This window comes from Simochromis diagramma, unplaced genomic scaffold, assembly GCF_900408965.1.
Source record: "Simochromis diagramma unplaced genomic scaffold, fSimDia1.1 OVJJ01000557.1, whole genome shotgun sequence".
Classification (NCBI taxonomy): Eukaryota; Metazoa; Chordata; class Actinopteri; order Cichliformes; family Cichlidae; genus Simochromis; species Simochromis diagramma.
Genome location: NW_024387156.1, coordinates 3,318,227 through 3,338,305, shown reverse-complemented (window position 1 = coordinate 3,338,305; position 20,079 = coordinate 3,318,227). Strand labels below are relative to the sequence as shown.

Genomic DNA, 20,079 nt, shown 5'->3' with positions numbered 1-20,079 from the left:
TAAATGAAATACAGTACTTCACTTAATTGCCAAATAATATTTTTTTTTCCTCTTTGGGCTTACTATTTTTGATACCAGGTTTCTGCCGTGTTAAATGAATATAAAACTGCACACATGGGAAAACACCGTGGCACTGCCAGTGAATTATATGTTCCCCCAGTGCCTGGCTGCATGGTCCAATGTTGCGGCTGTACTTCATTAGCTATCTCCTCTTTACCTTTCTCTGACAAATTCAATAAATGCTCATCTGGTTCCAATTAGGCTCTCGTTAGCAATAACTGGCCTGGTATTTACTAACAGCATTACTCAACACTAGCTGGCTTGGCTTGGCTATACTAATCTGAGACAGGCCACATAGCTTTCTGGGCTTGTTAGTAACTTGCCAATCAACTCTGCCCTTCAGAAACACATTATCTCTAAAAAGCCTCCACATGAATATCCCCTAGTATTTATAGTCAGCAGTTATTTTATGTTTAGTCCCAAGAAAATGCTAGTTTAGCTTACCAGCAGTTATACATTTATCTAATGCTGATACATTTCTATTTACATTTTCTCTATGCAATGAGGTACCTTGGAAATACCATATAGTTTTAACCAGGTACTACCAAAAGACAAATCAAATAGCATCCAACGTAGATATAAAATACAAACTGGGAAAAGGTGTGGGTCTTTAAATTCAAAGATCCTCTGCAAGTGCAGACCACTGCTCGCTGTTTTTCAAAGTTCAATAAAGAATGTAATTGTTTTATGTAAAAATCCATTAATAAAGTATAGTATATGTGGTACTGGAAAATATTGTTATGAACTACTTAAAGACATGTTCAGTAGAGGATTCATGTGCAGGTTAATGTGTTTTTCAGAGGCAGTCTTGGAGTTGTGAGGTATTTGTATGGCACTCAGATTCATCCACTGTGGGTCACAGCTTCTTTTTCAAATGGAGAATTTGATGGTCTAATTCTAATGTTTCACCGGCAAGAGAAAATATTTTCACAGGGTGGAAAGGGTACTGTTACTTGGAATTCCAATCTAGGAAAAAGAAAAAAGAAAAGGGTAGCTTTGAAAACATGTACATTGTATACACAGCAAACATATTTTAATAGATGTTCCGTATTTAAATATGAAAACTGAGCAGATGTACTAATGACTGTTTTCAGTGACAAATTTATTCATATTTTGTGCTCCAGCAATTATTTGTGGCTGCCAAGTTGCAACCACCAGAGTTAAAAACCAAGGACAAAAAGGGCAGTTCATTTGAGTTTAGCTCAAAGAGAAAGTCAAATCCAAAAGACTCCCATGTTAAAATTCACAACTTTGAAGAATTAAAAGAATTTAGCTTCTCAATTTGTAAAAACTAATTCATGTGGAATGAACTGCAACTTTAGCTGACTGTTGTCAGGAGTTTTTGGGTCTGTTTCTGTTATTTCTGTTATTGGTGTTGTTTGGAGCACTTGTCTGTTAAACAATTAGGCCTGCTGTGTCATACAGACTATTCAAGAAGTCTGTTCTTCAGTTTTGTTGACTGAAGTTTTGTCTGTTATTAATTAATGTTCATTAGCAGATACCTGTGCACCCCTGCAGGTTATGAATGCTTCTTGTTGGTCACTTCTGGCTCCAGGACACATGACAATATAAATACATATGACCAAATAAATTAATTACTGCTTGTTTATGGTAGTGAAACAACAGTATAGTTCACTGATGTTTTTTTGGATAGGTTTTTTCACAACAGTGGAGCTCTCTGGCCCAGAGGGATGGGATGTGTAAGGTTCTTGATATTCACACTTGTTAGGAGGAAACAATCATTGTATTCATCCTGTAAAGGACAAAGGGTTTTTCAAAACCTAATCAGGTTTTAAAACATGTTGAAATAGTCAGGAGCATGATGAAGAGAAGCTGCTGAGTAGTACTTAAGCACATAAATACTATTGAGAATGTCAGTGACAGACAATATAAGAGCAAATGGAAGAGTGTTAAAGAGAAACAGACAGATAAAGCAGTGTGGGACTAATGTAGACAAGTAGAAAATTTCAAATAGAAAAGCGAGCAATTGATGAAAGTCAGGAGTTTCTTTAGCTGCTCCTGGTCTTCCTTTCCCCCCCTCTGCTAGTAATTATTCCATTTCAAGGCTCCCTCAATCATAGATAAGTCAAAGGGTTTACCAAAAAGCACCTGTCCCCAAAGCACAGAAGAAAAACTCAGTTTCAACACTCCATTCTAATGTGCTGATTCCAGGAACCTTACATTGGAAATAAATGATGACACATGGGTGCTTCGATCAGTTCCAACTGAGGATTTTTTTTTCTTTTCAAACATACATTTTTCCTCCCTTTTCTCTGGCAGCTGGATAAGTTTTCTCTGGTATGTGAGGGGGGAGGGAGGAAAAAGAAGGTTGTCTGTACTGAGGTCTGTTCGGCACATGTTCCTCTTTCACAACCTTTTATAAGTTATCCCAACTGAGGAAAAGAAAGAGATTTAACAGTGGGAAAGAAGAACAACAACAGACAAAGTCAGAGTCTGCAGAATGTGTCTGAGGAAAAAAGAGAAAGATGGGTGGAGCAGAGGAGATGACGAGACGGCTTTGATTACGCGCAGATCTGGTTATTACCAGCCTGCAGAGAGACTCTATTAAACAATAACAAATGGAGACCATCAGTCAGTCCATCAGTAATAGGCTACAACAAGAAGTCTGCTGATGGGAAACACACATACTAATAGTAAACGCAGGCAGACTTAAAAGATATAAAAGCAACTTCATAAAAATCGAAATTAGATTTCCACTCCTAGGTGTTTTTGAAAGAAAAGTGTCACATTTGCCAACTCTTTGGCAGTTTAAAGGAAAAAAGCCTGTTTGTCTAACGTGTCTGTAGTGCCCGAGTTTACGGTAGAGGGCAGTGACGCACTGAAACCTTTACACCTTTTGGGTGTTTTGGCATCCAAATTTTTTATCACTGCAATTTTTTCCTAAAGCTTTCTGAAATTAAAGTTTACCTAATGTGCATCGCATTTATTAGTTATGTTGTCTATGTGTTATACAGAAGTATCAGTAGAAGCAGCTCTACTGTGAGTCCATCCCAAATCACTAAATTCCTCACTCTGCACTAAGGGTGCAGGGCAACAAAAGTGATGAGTATTGAAGAACACAGCTCATGGCCATATATGAGGGTAGAAATGTTGACTGGCTGGTAAATTAACAACTTTAATTTCATGTTCAGCTATCTTTTCACCTATAACACTGATACAGCATCTACATAACTGTGGAGACAGCACCAATCCTTCTGTCATCTCCCACACCATTCTCCACTTACTCATAAACAAGATCCCAAGACATGTCAGCTTTTCTACTTGGGGCAGAAAGTCGTGACTTGAAGTAGACACTCCACCCTTTTCCTTGGTTTCAGATTGGGAGGACTAATTCTCATTCCCACCCAATGAACTGCTCTGGCGCAAGCTACGACCAGATGAAACTAACAAAACCAAATCATCCACGAAAAGCAAAGACAAGATCCTGAGGCTACTAAAGCGCGAAGTGGCAAAAGCTTTCCTTTAACTTCTGTCTGTAAAAAGATTATCAGTATCAGTGAAAAAGGAAGCTCTGGCAGAGTCCAGCACCCACTGGAACTATGTCTGATTTATTAATGGCAATATGGACGATGGTTGTGTAGGGATCGAATAGCCCATAAAAATTGGCCAAAAACCTTATACTCCCAAAGCAACCCCAATGAACAAATTTCATCTCCCAAGATGACAAAGATCCCACAAACCCTTGAATATCCAGTATTCCAAGATCAAGAAAAAAAATGATTCTTCCTCCTGAATCTGGGGTTTGACCAATGGATGTACTCTCTTCATTCGTACCCTAGCACAGAAATTTCTGTTGTTTAACTACCTCATTGATTTCTCCCACTCATGGGTGAGTAGTTCCCTCCTTCCCAAACTCTGCCTCTGTCACCAAAGTGGGGCTGAGGAGATCCTTGAAATATTCTTTCCATTGCCTGGCTGTATCTTCCACTGAGGTCAGGAGCAGCCCATCCCCACTGTACACTGTGTGAGTATCACTTTCCATTCCTGAGTCACCAAAACTGATCATTGATCTGTGACCTAAGGTGTCTGGATAACATGCACTTATGAACACCATTATGCTTGAGCATGACACTTATTATGGAGAAACAGTGGTACAGGGAAGGCCAAGAGAAGCAACCCTCAAGTCTACAAAGGAAAACCCCAACATGCAGAGAATCAACCAAGTATATCCACCCCTGTCCACTGACTCTCACAAAATTTCAAATCAATTCAGATCAGTTCAGTTTTATTTATATAGCTCCAAATCACAACAACAGTTGCCTCAAAGGACTTTATATTGTAAGGTAAAGACCCCACAATGATACAGAGAAAACCCCAACAATCACATGACCCCCTATGAGCAAGCACATTGGCGACAGTGGGAGCGGCAGCCATCTGCTGCAACCAGTTGGAGGTGAGGGGAGGAAGACAAGACAAAGACATGCTGTGGAAGAGAGCCAGAGATTAATAATAACTAATAATTAAATGCCAAAAGGTGTATAAACACATAATGAGTAAAAAAAAAAAGGTGACTGAAGAAGTAACATGGTAATCCCCCAGCAACCTAGATCTATCGCAGCGCAACTAAGAAAGGACTCCGGGTCACTTGATCCAACCCTAACTATATACTTTATCAAAAAGGAAAAAGAGGAGAAATATGCTCTCTCTTTCTAGTCCTTGTCAGTAATCTCGTTGCAGCATTTTCAAAAAATAAAAAAATGGAGGTCTTTAAGGCATTCCTGCAGTTTAACTAATTGGTGTGTGTTTCATTGGTAGATAAAATCAGGTATCATCTGCATAGCAGTGAAATGTATGCCTTCTGATGATTCTGCCTAAGGGAAGCATGTACTGTATAATGTAAACAGAATTGGTCTTACATAATGCTGTGGAGCTCCATAATTAACCTTAGTGTGTAAAGAGGACTCTTCATCTACATGAACAAACTGGAGTCTATTAGACAGATACGATTCAAACCATTGCAGCGCAGTACATTTAATACCTGGGGCATGGTCTAATCGCTGTAATACAATTGTTATGGTCAACAGTATTGAACGCTGCACTGAGGTCAAGCAGGAAAAGCACAGATATGAGTCCACTGTCAGAGGCCATCAGAAGATCATTTGTATCCTGCACAAAAGTTGTTTCTGTGCTGTGATGAGCTTTTAAACCTGACTGAAACTCTTCAAATGACTCATTCCTCTGCAGATGATCAGTTAGCTGTTTTACAACTACTCTTTCAAGACAAACAAAGGGGAACCTAATATTTGAAGAGAGTCCAGCCCTTCTCCAGGAGACTGGTTTCAGAGCCTGAGCCATGCATCAACATGAGCATAAGAATATCTAGCTGGTATCTCTTAACCTTAGGCACTAGCTCAGGCTCCTACCCCACCAGACAGGAGATGTTTCATGTCCAAAGAGCTAGTTTCAATAGCCAGCAATCAGACTGTCACGACGTCTGCCCTCAACTGCTACCCAATACACACTGCACCTGACACCTAGACCGCCTTCTTCAGCCTGTCGATCAATAAATAACATAATTGATCAATGGATGTTGTTTACCAGATGGCAGTTTTTAAAAACATAAAATATTTATTTTTCACATGTAAATATGTAATATTCATACACTGCTCAAAAAAATTAAAGGAACATTTTGAAAACACTTCAAATTTGAGTGCTGGATTTTTATAAATGACTGGATAATATGTTAAGAGCAAAAGGATACCATATCATTGGTTGGAAATAAAAATGATCAACCTACAGAGAGCTGAATTCAAAGACACCCAAAAATCAAAGTACAAAAATGATGTGGCAGGCTAGTTCAGTTTGGAGAAATTTAATTGCAGCAACTCAAAATGGTACACTGTAGTCTGTATGGCCCCCACGTGCTTGTATGCATGCCTGACAACGTCAGCGCATGCTCCTAATGAGACAATAAATGGTGTCCTGGGGGATCTTGTCCCTGATCAGGACCAGTGAGGTCCTTGCAGTTAATATTTCTAGCAGTCTTTGTTGTTATAATGAAATCATAGTCAATAAAATTTTGAATGTGTTAGATTTTTTTTTTTTTTTTTTTTTTAGCTCCACAACAGTTTACATGTTTGTTGCCATTTCCTGAACAAGCTGCCATGAATTATGGTCTTGTAAACCAGCTATTTTCCTCAGGTGCTGATTTTTAGGATTTGTGGAGGGTATTCAGACTGTGGTTTCTCTGCCTCTCTGACCCCAGAATGAAAGACTGGCTATACTATTAGAGTAATTGCAAGATCTGGCCTTGCACTAAGTTTTTTTCTTTTTTGTGCCATTTTGTTTGTAACTGTTTCCATATGATTGGTTGGGCTCATGGGAGGACAGATGATGAAATATAACACACAAATCCCATCTAAATAACAGAAAAACACACAATAGAGCTTTCTGTATATCAAATGCACACATTAATATATACAAGCGCGCGCGCACACACACACACACACACACACACACACACACACACACACACACACACACACACAGTTGGGGTTGTGATCAACTGAGTTGTTTAAAAATGATTTGCTGACATGTTAGAACTCCAAAGTAAAACGTTTTAATGCTTTCAAGGAACGACATAAAATACAAAACTGTCAGAAATAAAACATTAAAAAGTTGTGATTATCAAGGGTGAGTCAGTGTGGTTATGTTATTGGTGGAAGGGGTTAGAAGCAGATTTCTGTGCATTTTTACTGAACAATTATCATCCATGACCAATGCTGTGATCAACTCAATATGTCTTCTTTGACCCAGCGGAGAAGATCACAAATTGCACAAGCCTGGGACCAATTAACAAGTTATAGGCGTGCATGGACTACCAGCATACTTTTCAAAGTCGATTTGTCTCTCTGTCCAGCTGGTGGCGCTAGTGCATCTCACTGAAGCCTGTCCAGATTTCCACTGACTAAACATGCTACTCTTTCCTATGGCCCACAGGCAATACAAGGTCCTGGTCTTCTGTGCGTGAACACCAATGCATATACCAAATATTTCAAAGCAAATAACAAATCAAAAGAGAAATTGTGCTCTTCCACCTCATTGTTCAAACAGAACAGACTGAGAACATTTCTGTTTGTCAGTGTAAGGCAGCTAATTCAAGTTTGAGTAGATCTGCTGATTTACTCAAAGCTGAGCTCCTCTTTATTGATCTGCTGCATGTCTGAGTACTGCTGCCGTGAAAACTGACTCCTCTGCTGTCAGCATGTCTTAACACTCATTAGCTCAATCACCGGATACCCTGCAAAATAAATAAAATTGAATTGAATTGAACTCATTGTGTGTACTGTATAAAGCACACCTATACCATGAATCATTAAGCTGAGATGTCAGCTAAACAATAGGAATTAGGTCCAACCCATCAATATATATGTCCTACTGGATTTTGGATACAAAATTGGAATAATAAGCTGGCCAAAGGAGGTGACAGATGCCACTCGCGTCAAGACATGAAAACTCCTTACAAAGCATGGAGGTCACTAACCATTCGTCCAGCACCCTGAGGCTCTATGAGCAACAGAAAGAGGGAGGGGGAGGAGGAGTGAGTGTCAGAGCCACAATACAGGATGAAACATGGAGCCTCCGCAAATACCTCAGGAAGATGGGCCCCTGAGATGAGCCATTCCAATAGTGCCTCAGACAAATGAAGATAGATGGGGATGAGGAAGAGGAACTATAATGAAAGACCAAGCCTCTGCATGGCATGTACCATCAACAGATCGAGTGGATCAGAGCACAGAGGCTCTGATGATAGCAGCACAAGGAGAGACCTGAAGCACCAGATCCACAGAGGCAGCAGTTTACCAAGGCTGACAGGACCCAAGGTGGCGTGTGTGCAAAGATGCCCCTGAGACTAACCAACACATAGTAGCAGGACGCAAGACGCAAGGTTGAACCATATACACTGAGACAGGTAACGACCTCGCCAGTGTAGCCAGCAACCTTGCCAGTGCAGCCAGTGACCTCAAAAAGCAGAAAAGCACAAGAAGCAAAGAGAAGATAAAAGACTCAAGAGATGAAGGCAATTACAAGAAATGTTCCATTTAAATCACACACAGACCCGGGTCAACTGCAGGATCAGCTGTCTTTTTTTTTTTTGTCTCTGTACAATATTGAATGCGATCCATTACTGCCACTCTGGTAATGGTAATCCATCTCTGACAGACCTTTCATAGCATATGTGGCTTTTTGGAAGTGAACACTGAGACTGAGGGCAAAATAACAGATTAACAACCCTAATTTGTCCTGAGGTTTTAATGGCCAAAATTATATGCAATCTTCCCCCTGTCTTCTATCAATCTCAGCGTCACCGTGGTCGGTTTGAATTCACATTTATAGTCAGCCATGTGCTTTCAATTTCTTCTGTGGACTAATAAAGGCCATTTGAGAAAGGGGTATTTTGATTGGGTGATTTCTCTTTTTTCTCTTTAAAAACCTCTGGACTGCAGAGTGTGAATGTTTGACAGTTACAAATGCTGCTCTGGCAGGTTCACATTTCTTTCAACCAGCCAGCGAGAGGACTGATTCTTTAAGCTGACGCAAATGTGAAGAGAAGACAAACTGTACACACACACACACACACACACACATACAATCACACGCAAACACAAAACCTGGATTCAATAATCCAGACTGCTCTATTAAGATGAGAGGCCGAACATACATAACCACTGTCAGAAAAACTCAATGTAAAACTACGGAGGAAATGAAAGTTCAACAAAGTTTAATGTGATCCATCAGAATATGGAAATATTTCAGACAAGAACCCAACTGTACTGTCTCTGCGCCATACTGAAAATTAGTTGTTTCCATTTCTTATAGTTTGAGAGCCTGAACTGTAAATACTTCTGCCTGACGAAATTCTGATAAATTGTTTTCTTAGTCTTACACTGTGACTTTTACAGCTTTGTGCCAGGTTTCTGAGATTTACCACATCTGAAAATATCCAGTACAATGAAACCTCCGCGTGGTATTGTATTGTTTGCACATCCATACTAGACTAGTGTAAGAGTGGAACGTCAACATTTTTTGTAAAAGACATTCCCACTGTTAAAAAAAAAAGGTATAGAAATAACAGACAAAACGTTTGTTTCACAATTTATCAATCAGAACTACATTCAGAATGAATGCATCCCAAAGTATTGCAGAGTCCTCACAAAGTGTGGGACAATTTTCACAATTTTAAAGTTTTGCACACAAATAGGAATATCTCTGCAAAGGCAGATTTCATTTTCAGTTCCAGTGAAAGAGAATAACGCCCCAAATATGGCAAAATCCAAAGTCTGTAGTCTATATAGCAGGGGTAGGCGACTCCAGTTGTTTTGAAAGGCCAAGACAGATTCCAAACCACTGCTTTGTAAAGACATTTTTTATAAACGTGTGCAAAACAAGGCACTTCAAAAGTTTTCACTGTTTACTCTAGTTTGAGTAAAGTTAAGCAATACATTATTAATGGCAGTACCTGAAATCTTTAGGTACTGCCATTATATAATATATGCGATATATAAAACTAGTCTGGTACTTTACATGGCAGCAGTTTAAGGAAATAAACATATGTATAAAATCTGTTTTCTGGCTCACTATAAAAATGACCAATCAAAATGTCTGTGTTAAAATAAACAAAATCAAATCAAAAATAAAGCAACCTGAAAGGCAATTCTACCATCTTCAGTTACTTTTTACCATAATCATATTTAATCCGCCAAATCTGTTTTCAAACTACTGTGTTTGTCTTTTCCACTATGCAATCCTCTCGCCCCCTTTGTAGTGCCCACAATTGTTCGTTTAGAGTAGCAGAAATGTTACTGACTAAATTTTGGAATTATTTTAGATGAAAATATAAAAAAGAAAAGAAAACATCAATTAGTGCTCGCCAGGTTCAAATTTAGATGATTGTGTAAAAAAATGTAAAAAAGAAAGGGGAAAAAAACAACAACTCTTTGCTCCTTGGAAGGATTTTTGCAGGTCTGCAACACATTGGCTCTAATTCCAATGGAAAGCACTAGTAGTATCATCCCACTTTTCTCATCTTTGCAAACAAAACCAGTAGTAAGTTGACTCCTAGTCTGCTCTATATGCAGTACTATGTGTGTACAAATAACCCGACTCATCCTTTCATCCCTTCGTGGGACCGTCAGAGGGAAACTTCAAAGCTACCCACACACTGTAATGTGGCCTCCAACCAACCAGCCCAGCCTCTTCCTGTAGCTTCAGAGAAAACACAGTGTATATGAAATGCACAATATGACAGTTACCATGGAGCGGTGACGTTCTTCTTCTTGAAATCTGAGACATAATTGAGGTTTTTCTGCTCTCTACCCTGTACCTGTTATTCAGACATAATTATGGTATTCTGAGCTGCCATAAATGCTATTAGAACTAATCTCATTAGCAGTGTATTGCTCAAGGACTTTTTTGATATTTCGAAAGCTTGAACCATAAATCGAGCAAACAGCAGTGATAAAGAGACAACCCACTTCCACCAAGTCACATATTATTTATCTGAAAATGTTGGATTTCTCTTTGTACTTCAGTTTGCTTAGAAGTAGAAAAATATAAACTTAGTAATCAGACAACAATTAAACATGAATAATCACAATTACCTCATTACACTACAATGCTCTGCATTACACTGCCCTTCCATTCATTTTAACCATTCCTACAGAACAGCATTTTTTCTTATTTTTAAAAAGGAGACAATCTGGTACAGTTTTAACACAATAATTAGGCCTGATCGGTAATCTGGTGTCCCTGAACAGAGCCAAACAAAGAAAGCAGCAACACTGGAAGTAGCATGATTCTCCCATAGCCAGCCAGTTGTCTGTCAGGCCCTAATTTGATTCACTGAACTAGACTGCTCTACCCTATCTGTGGTACTCATATGGAATCATTTAATGAATATTAGGATTTACTGTGAAGGATAAAGCATAGAAGGAGACGGTGGTTCAGTTTTGGTAAAAAATCTAGGATTTAATTGCAGGTATCTGTGTGTGTTCTTTGCACACATACAGGTTATGGAAGTAGTTTTGCAATCATTAGTTGACAAACTTAAGATTCCACCCACTCATCTCTTTTGGGTCAAAAACCCGATGTGACTGTCACACAGTTGTGATTAAAAAAAATCAGTAGCATAAAATATAAAATGAGGTGTGAAACAAATCTTTTAAAATATTAACTGTTTATTTGTTACCGCCTGTTTATACATTCAGAAATAACCTTTTAGAGAAACAAAAATTAATCAGGCAGTTTGTCCTGTGAAAAAATATGGATTCGATCTTCTCTGGCTGTAGTTTCAACTTTCATACCATACTTCACTTCAGGCCAAACTCACCACCGTTCAACATTATTACAACCAGCAAGCCCAGCCTGTTTTTCATCTATACTTCTGTCCTTCAATAAATGGGGTAATTGCAGCAAGCACCTACAGAGTTATATCACACCCATAATGCTAGTGGCAGAGTTCCCAGAATTCATTACTGTGGGGTAGAAACAGACCTAGAGGAGCACCATGCCCCCCATTTCATTGGTGTTTCATACAGACTGTTTGATTTCCAACCTCTAAAAATATTTTGCATATGCAAGCTTTTAAAATGCATTAATCTCTCTATTTTTATATGTGAGTCTGTATTTGTGTTAACCATCTGATCATGGAAGTGGACAGCAAGGCCGAAACGTTTGACATTGCTGTTAAATATATCAAATGAAAATGAGCTAGAACACACGAAGTGTTGGTGGCATCAGCTGCAGTAAGTAATGTGAGCAGAGAATGCTTCACATTATAAAATAATGATTTCATTGCAGTGGCATTTTGTCAGGCAATTTCTAAACTGTGTAGAAACTAAATGTAGAAAAAACAGTGGCTGTATCATTCAAAAAGCACCTTCGTCACGTCCAAAGAATCACCAGCAGGGATACGTTTGATACCTTTTAATATCACAGTTTTAAAAGTGTGCTGACACTTATTGTTGTTTTTGTTTTTTGGACCTTACCGTAGGCAGTGAATACACAGTCTGCAGTTTTTCAGTTTCAGTTCAAATATACCCCAACACAAGAATCACATACTCCAAACAAATGACACCTCGTGCACTAATGAGGCACACCAGCAAACCTGACAGAAATAGTGGTCGACTGAGTAAGAGATCCACAAATTAGAAATAGTTTTACAGTCTGTCTAAAAGTGGCAAGACTGTGGAAAACCAGCTTTAGCAAAGGGAACTCTCTAAGTCATGAGGACTTTCGGTTGCCACATCAACTTCCTCAACGCACCTAAATAGTAATTAACAGTGGGCAGAGGCAAGCCTGGGCCTGTCTGACACACAGTAGATGACTAACACTAGTGTAGTCTCATCAAGTTCACAACTCAACAGCTATTTTCTTGCAACACTAGGAGATATTTGTTGTTTCTATCAGCTTGTTTCTATCTACACCAAACTGTGGCATATCTGGCCTCGGTCAGTATCAAAGGAATGCTCTGCTTTCTGCACAGGTTTGTAGCTGAGCCGATATCCTTACCTGTTCAAACTCTCTGAGGCTGTGCATCTGTACTGGGGGTCCTTTGTCTGTTTCGTCACCTGAGAAATCTGCACAGGTAGAAGAAGAAACATGTACACATCAACCCATTACTCGCAGAGGAGCTATTCTGCTGCAGGCATTTAATACCCTTAGGGTTTTCTATGTTTATAGCTTCATAACACAGAACAAGTCTGCTGTATACAGTGTGTTTACTAGTAAAAAACAAAAAGCATTTGATCTGCGAAATGCTGTTTAAATCTCCTCATGAATGCTTCCTATTTACAGTAAATTTGCTCTAGTTTCTGAGAATTATCAGTGCAACAGCAACGGGTGAAATTTAAACACTTCAGGGTTTTCTGAGCAACGTCTCTGAGACTGTGTGATCAACCATCACCTCGTTATAAACCCATTAAACCTAGATACAAATGGGCTGTGTGTGTCCTTATACACACACTCATAGAATTGATATAGTATATTGTGGTCCAATTGAAATATTTCCAGAGGTCTAAAGACATCACAAAGCCATGCTTATCCCCTATAACAGGCCAGGAGTTTTCCAAGAAAACTTCATCCAATACTTAGAATTCGATTTGTATAATAGTTTGAATTTTATTCCTTTAAAAGCAGGGCCAATTATCTGCAGGAGAAAGGGGGTGGTGGTAGTGAAGGGCAAGATCCCAAGGGGTGTAATCACGTTAGTTTTGGCAGAGTTTATATTTCTAACGATTCTTTAAAATTGCAGCACATTAAATATGATTAAAAAGCTGTTGTGTAAGAAGTTAGAAGGTATCCTGGATCAAGTGCTGAGATGTTAGCTGCTGCAGTGCCTGCAGCAAGCCAGGCTACAAAACACTACAGAACACCGATATGAATGACATAATAGTAGAAGTATGCAAGCACACATTTTGTTTGATTGGACTTCTCAGAACCATCATTAATATAATACATTACTTTTGTCCAAATCCTCATCACATTTAAATCACACTTTAATACTGTGAATTTTGACAAATAATTTCATGTCATTGTCCTGGTCTTTGACCCAGGACTATGATGAAGCTAGAAGCCAGAGAACAGTGATGCCTGAGGTAATCAGAGCACTCAGGGCAGTAACCACCAAACTGGGTGAATGGATCCAGCAGATCCCAGAAATCACTTTGGAGATCTGTCCTAGGAAGAGCAAAGATACTTCACAGGCCATCAAGCTGCCAAGGTAGGGGTATACTTAAGTTATAGGACCCAAGTTTGAATGATAAATACTTACAAAGAAATGAGCATTGTCTAATTTTTAGAAGCAGGAGAATATGCACATTTAAAAAATAAGACAAGCACCACTTTGCATTTGTAATACATTAGGAGACACTTACCCATCATGCTTTTCGGCCTGGCCCGTTTATCTGCACCACAGTGCCTGAAAACAGAGACAGCTATCAGTAAAGTCCCTGAACATTTTCCCATGTGTCTTCACCATAATGATCCTTATCTTTGCACTAAACTTGTTTTCTGCTGGAGTCCTGTCTGCATGAGTGAAAATGTAGTAAGTCGTACAAAGCAGTAGGAATGAGCAGAGCTGCTTCACACTGCCATGTCAGAGAAGCTGACACTCACATGCTGCTGGTGGAAAATGAGTCAGCAAATGCTTCAAGTCACACAGCCATCAGTCACCAATGGGGAAACAGTAAACAAAGACAGCATGGAATAATCCAAGAACTCCTTCCACCAACTGGCCGTGAAACTCTAACGGGGCTTCTTAGAGACTTCCTCATTTTTGGGACCTAATGTTAACTAACCTGTGCACCCCTGCTAATATACATGAATTACAAGCCGCCATATATAGGAGAATACTGTGATTGGGTGAGGTTGGTTAAGTCATTTACACTCCTGAGACATATCCTGTAACCAGTGTTGGGGAGTAACGGAATACATGTACCGGCGTTACGTATTTAAAATACAAAAGATACGAGTAAATGTATTCCGTTACAGTTACCGTTTAAAAGGTAAGAGCCGCGGACCTGTTCTATATACGCGTTCGCTGCTAAAAGTGCAGCTTTACCTAATGCCCACCTACTGTTACTCATTTACATTAAGATTTAAACATCTAGTTGGTGTTGGTATGGCAAGTAACCTTCAGTAATAGTAATAAACCACACAGCAATAGTACATTCATGTAGTTGTAAAAAGCATGATAATATATTAAGTAATCCAAAGTATTCAATGCGTTACTCTCATTGAGTAACGTAACGGAATACGTTACAAAATACATTTTGGGGTTTGTATTCTGTAATCTGTAGTGGAATACATTTTAAAAGTAACCTTCCCAACACTGCCTGTAACTGGTAATTTTAAAATACTTTATGAGCTAATGTTATAAACTACCTATCAACAACTCCGTGCAGTGATTGCTAGATGGCTAACTTTTTTGCTAACATTACATTGCCAAATTACTTCACCAGCTAATATGATCTGTTAGAATAACTGATATGATGATGATATTTATTCATCAGTAAATCATTTATTAGCCAAAAGCAAAGACTGAATTCGTGTGAATTATTGGTTGGCAAGCTAGCCAATTTTGCTGTCATTATACCATTATAACCTAGGGTTAAAGTAGCCTGGAACACTGAGGAATGATGTTCCAACACCTTTAGTTGAAGAGTAAATAAATCTGATTGGCAGTTTAATACAAAATACTGTCAAGCAATTTTATTTTTTAAGAGCTGCAGTCTAATGGTCCTTTTAGCTATTTTTTCTGAGACAATTAAGTCACTAAATAATCCCACATGCACACATCCTTTTCTCATCTCATTCTTTTGATGCGTTCATGGTTAAGATATAACCATAAGTTATATAAGTTGTGTCCAAGGTACTTCAGCATCTAGCTAGCACCACAGAAGTGGAGTGAACAAAATCCAACTTTTTTGAAGTGCCGGGTAATTTCAAATTCATCATTTTAAAAGGCTCAATATATGATGTATGACACACACACACTGTTTCTGTGCAATTTGGCACATAATTTGATATCTATGGGTGAAGTGGCTGTATTTCCAAGGGAAGAAAAAATGTTAATGCGTGATCATTTTACTCTCTGCGATGGAGAGTAATATAAGAAAGAGGAGACATGAGAGGAAGATTAGAGATTCTGTTCTAAGGTAAAGACTGCTTAAGAAGTGGGGTCGCTGTAGCTCAGGAGGTAGAGCAGAGCATCTACTAATCAGAAGGTTGCTTAATGCATCCAAGTGTGAATGTTTGCGAATATTAGGGAGACAAAGCATAGAAAAGGTGCTTGTGTGATTGAGTGAATGGGGCATGATGTTTAATGTGCTTTGAGTGCTCAGGTAGAGTATTAGGATTATGTGTAATTGCATTGGCTGCATTTTTAGATAAATAGTTGTATATAACTTTAATGTTTACAAAATTTGTGCATAAGTTTTCAAAATTTACAATTTATATTTGTATTTCAAGTTATGAAAATAATTTACTAAACATGTCTGTGGTTTTTACAGTAAAAAATATATAACTACTACTAGGATTTTATGTTTTTTGTGTGATTTTATATGAAACGTATACCTACTGCATTTGAATCATTTTAACCATATGTAACACTGGAACATGTGTTGCGTTTTTTGTTTTTTTTAAGGCTTTGATTTGGCCACCCCATTTGATTTCCATGACACCCTAAGAAAATTTCTCTAGATCCCTGATCAACCAAGGTTTAGGGTGAACCCATGAGGCCTTGCCTGACCCTATCATGTAACTTACTGAGATCAAATGACACAAGATGTTATTGGGCGTTAAGGTGTCTGGAAAGGGATCTCAAACCTGGATTATAGATGGCAGACAGATGGTGTCACAAGCCACCCCCTCTGTTCAAATACTGTCGTTCACAGTGGACATAGATGGCCTCTTTCACTCCTCTATCAAACCATCTGTCTCCTCTGTCCAAAATGTGAACATTTGCATCCTCGTAACAGTGACCTTTAACCTTTAGATGCAGATATAGTCTCGTCTTGTCAAGATGGCTCTTCTATGTTGTGCCACGCATTTATGAAGTGGCTGTTTGGTTTGTCCAATGTAGAGGTCTGAGCACTCTTCTCTGCACTGTGCAGCATACACAATGTTGTTTAGTTTGTGTTTGGGATTTTTGTTTTTGCGATGAACCAGTTTTTGTCTGAGGGTGCGGCTGGGTCTGAAGTATACTGGGATCTCGTGCTTGGAGAAGACTGTCCTGAGTTTCTCTGATAAACCTGCTACAAAAGGGGATGACAGTATAGTTCCATTTGTCCTTCTGATTCTCTCTAGTTGGTGTCTGACCTTCTTTTCTGTGCATCTTTGGTGATTTTATGAAAGCCCAATTAGAATAACTACATGTTTTAAGAGCTTTCTTTACATGTGTGTTCCTTCTTTTTCCCTTCTGGCATAGAGGAAATGTTTCAGGGTCCTGATTTCTCCAGGTTTGTGTTCCAGAGGATGGTGGGTGTCAAAGAGTAGGCACTGGTCTGTGTGTGTGGTCTTGTGGCAATGCTAAAGTTTCCATTTTCCTCAATGTGGCAGACTGTTATCCTTTGTGTCTTCCCTATTGAACTTTAAATTTCTATCTAATGAGTTGATGTGAGCACTGAAGGATTCAACTTCTTGGGTTTTAGTTTTGATCCAGGTGCCATCCATGTATCTGTACCCATGGCTTGGTGCTGTCCTTTTAAAAGAGACAAGAGCTTTTCTTTCCACTTCCTCCATGTAAAGGTTGGCTACAATAGGTGACACTCGGGAGCCCATGGCACATCCATGTTTTTGTCTGTAGAAACCCTTGTTGTATTTAAAATATGTGGTGGTAAGGCCGAGATCTAACAGTGTACAAATTTGTTTGGGGGTGAAGCTGGTTTTGTTTTCCAAGGAGCTGTCTTCTTGTAGTCGTTTTCTGAGAGTCTCCACTGCCTCATTTGTAGGTATGCAAGTGAAGAGTAAAACCACATCAAAGGATACTATGGTTTCATCTGGATCCAGTGCAAGTTTCTGGTCCTTGTTGTTGAAGTCAGTGGAGTTGATGTGATGGGGTTGTTCCCCACAAGGGGCACAAGGATGGTGGCAAGGTGTTTGGAAATGTTGTAGGTAGCTGAGTTTATACTGCTAACACTGGGTCTGAGTGGGAGTCCTTCTTCGTGGATCCTTGGAAGTCCGTAAATACAGGGTATAGCATCCCCTTGGTATAGACGACGGTATGTATGTAGGGCGGTCAATGACTTTATCCTTTTCAAGTTCTTGCAGGCAACTGTTGACTTTTGTAGTCGCTTGTGGGGTCTCATTTTAATGCTTCATAGGTACTGTTGTCACTAAGGAGTGCAGTAATTTTTGTGTGATAATCCATTGGGTTTAGAACAAAAGTGCACCTCCCCTTGTCGGCTGGTAATATGGTGATGTTTTGTTTTTGCTCAGTGATGCAACAGCCTTCTTTTCTTGTATTGTGAGGTTAGACGAAGGGACTTTAGCACTGGAGAGGTTGGATGAAACCTTCATCTTTTGCTCTGCTTCTGTTTGTGTTCATTTATTAATCCATATGGCAGTTTCTGTGGTTAGCAACAGATACATTTTAAGAAAGAGACAAAGCACTCAATTCTGAATTGTAATTTCTGAGCAAATTCTCAATAGAAAGATAGTGGTGGAAGTGTAACTACCAAGGGAGAAGGTTTTACAATCGTATTTGTTTGTAAAGTCAGCAATCTTTTAGGCAGTTTGCATTTGATTTGACTAAATAGTTTGTACATGAAGTTTTCATGTTTCGTTGACCTTTGAAAAGAAAGGTAATAATGCTTCAAAATAATTGCATATTTAAGTTTTCAATAAGTAACAGAAGTTTGTTCTTGAGGATGTCATCAATTTCAATTTAACGTGAATCTGAATCTAAAGTGGTATTAAGCTTTTTAACAACAGGTGCCAAATTTCAGCTTTAAGGGTTGGATAGTGGCAAATGTAACAAAGGCTTCTAAATTGTAATATAATGTAGTTGCTCCCTGGCTGCCCTGAACTTAGCGCCCCCCTTGCCAAATTCCACTTTAACCCCAGACAATAACATGTAGAATATTTCCATTTGTTGGACCGCAGCAGCCACCAAATCGTGACGTTTTCAGTCATCTCATCAGTTTTAAGAATAAGTTCCAACTGGATGACACAATATTTTACACTGTTAGTGTAATTGCATGAATTACTTTTAGTATGAGAAATAAAACATGACTAATGTTTTGTCACATGCCTGAAGGGGTTAAAATAACAACAGTGGACACAGATAATGCAGCTGTTTACGTTGAAATGACTGCAGCTGGCTGAGCTAATTTCCGTGTAATACTGACACAACAGCTCTCTTTTCTCCTGAAAGGTAAATGAGACTCTGCTTTCAGAACAAAATCTTTTCTCTACATGTTACATTTATAAAAGCGCACTCACACATGCCTATACAGAACAAAGAAATACAACACACTCACACTTCACAAACCATGCACATTCATCAAACTGACTCATCATAAGCACTGTTGCAAAGGCTTACCTTCCTCTATAAAGAAATCCACTCATTTTTCAGCTGTATCATTAAAAAACAGCACAAAAGCTCAGTACATAGTATGTCCTCATCTGTCAGGTGAATAGTCCTTGGCCTCAGCCTTCAGAGACCCGAAGATATCTGATTACCTCCTAGCTGCCATTAGAGTTTCAGTAAACACTCAAACCCAGGCATATTACAAGCTGCAAATAGCAAAGTTGCAGAGAATCTTCAGAGTCAAAGCAGAGTGACCACAGTCAGGCTCTTCGGCCACGAGGCTCCCAGAGGAGCGAGCCAAGCACCCAGGCAGTCATTTGACGTGGCAGCGAGAGTCACAGAGAGACGTGGTAAACAGCACCGTGGAGCAAAGGTACACAGAGGCTGCTTGCTTCACCATGAAAGAGTGATCTGTCTCAGCATGCTCCACAACAGCCGCTTCACCAGGTATGTGTGCGTGTGTGTGTCAGTGGGTGTATAAACCACACCAACGTTTTCCAGCCATTTCTAATAAAATACTCACTGTCTATTGACTATTTGCCTCTGGTACTTTTTAAAGGCAGGTGGAGCACAAGGAGGATACCTGTCTGTTTGATAGTGTGCATGTGTGTTTATGCACACCTCCTTCTCCCTGTAGGTGTGTCTAACGTGTTGCAACAGGTAAAAGGCGGCATTTAGACACTAATTTCCCCCAACACAAAACACTGAACTGCTTTACATTTTTTCCTGGAGAAAATGTTCAGATCCTTCACATAAAAGCAGCATTAAGCACCTCTGTTATCACTCTCTTGAAAATCAGTTTAAAAGAATCACAGCATAGCTGTGCCGACTAGATCTGAACAAACAAGCAGCACATTGAGGTTGGCCGAGGGAGCTCAGGATCAAAGCTAGACAGCTTTAGGCTAGGAGTCAAAAACAGTGGTCTGGATCAACGTTTGTGGAAATTCTTATTCAGTGCTTCTCCAAAC

At 39.2% G+C, this 20,079-nt stretch overlaps 1 protein-coding gene across 1 annotated transcript in view; it reads right to left on the bottom strand.

Moving 5' to 3' along the window:
- Positions 1-19,856, bottom strand: part of LOC120744162 (phosphodiesterase 4D interacting protein) — an 88,056-nt gene extending 68,200 nt beyond the window's left edge. The window contains exons 1-3 of the mRNA XM_040048325.1: positions 19,124-19,856; positions 13,956-13,999; positions 12,592-12,659 (exon numbers count right to left, since the gene is read on the bottom strand). Of these exons, the coding sequence (XP_039904259.1) occupies positions 12,592-12,659; positions 13,956-13,999; positions 19,124-19,149 (138 nt within the window). The 5' untranslated portion in view covers positions 19,150-19,856. The remainder of the gene's footprint in view (positions 1-12,591; positions 12,660-13,955; positions 14,000-19,123) is intronic.
- Between the last annotated feature and the right edge of the window lie 223 nt (positions 19,857-20,079).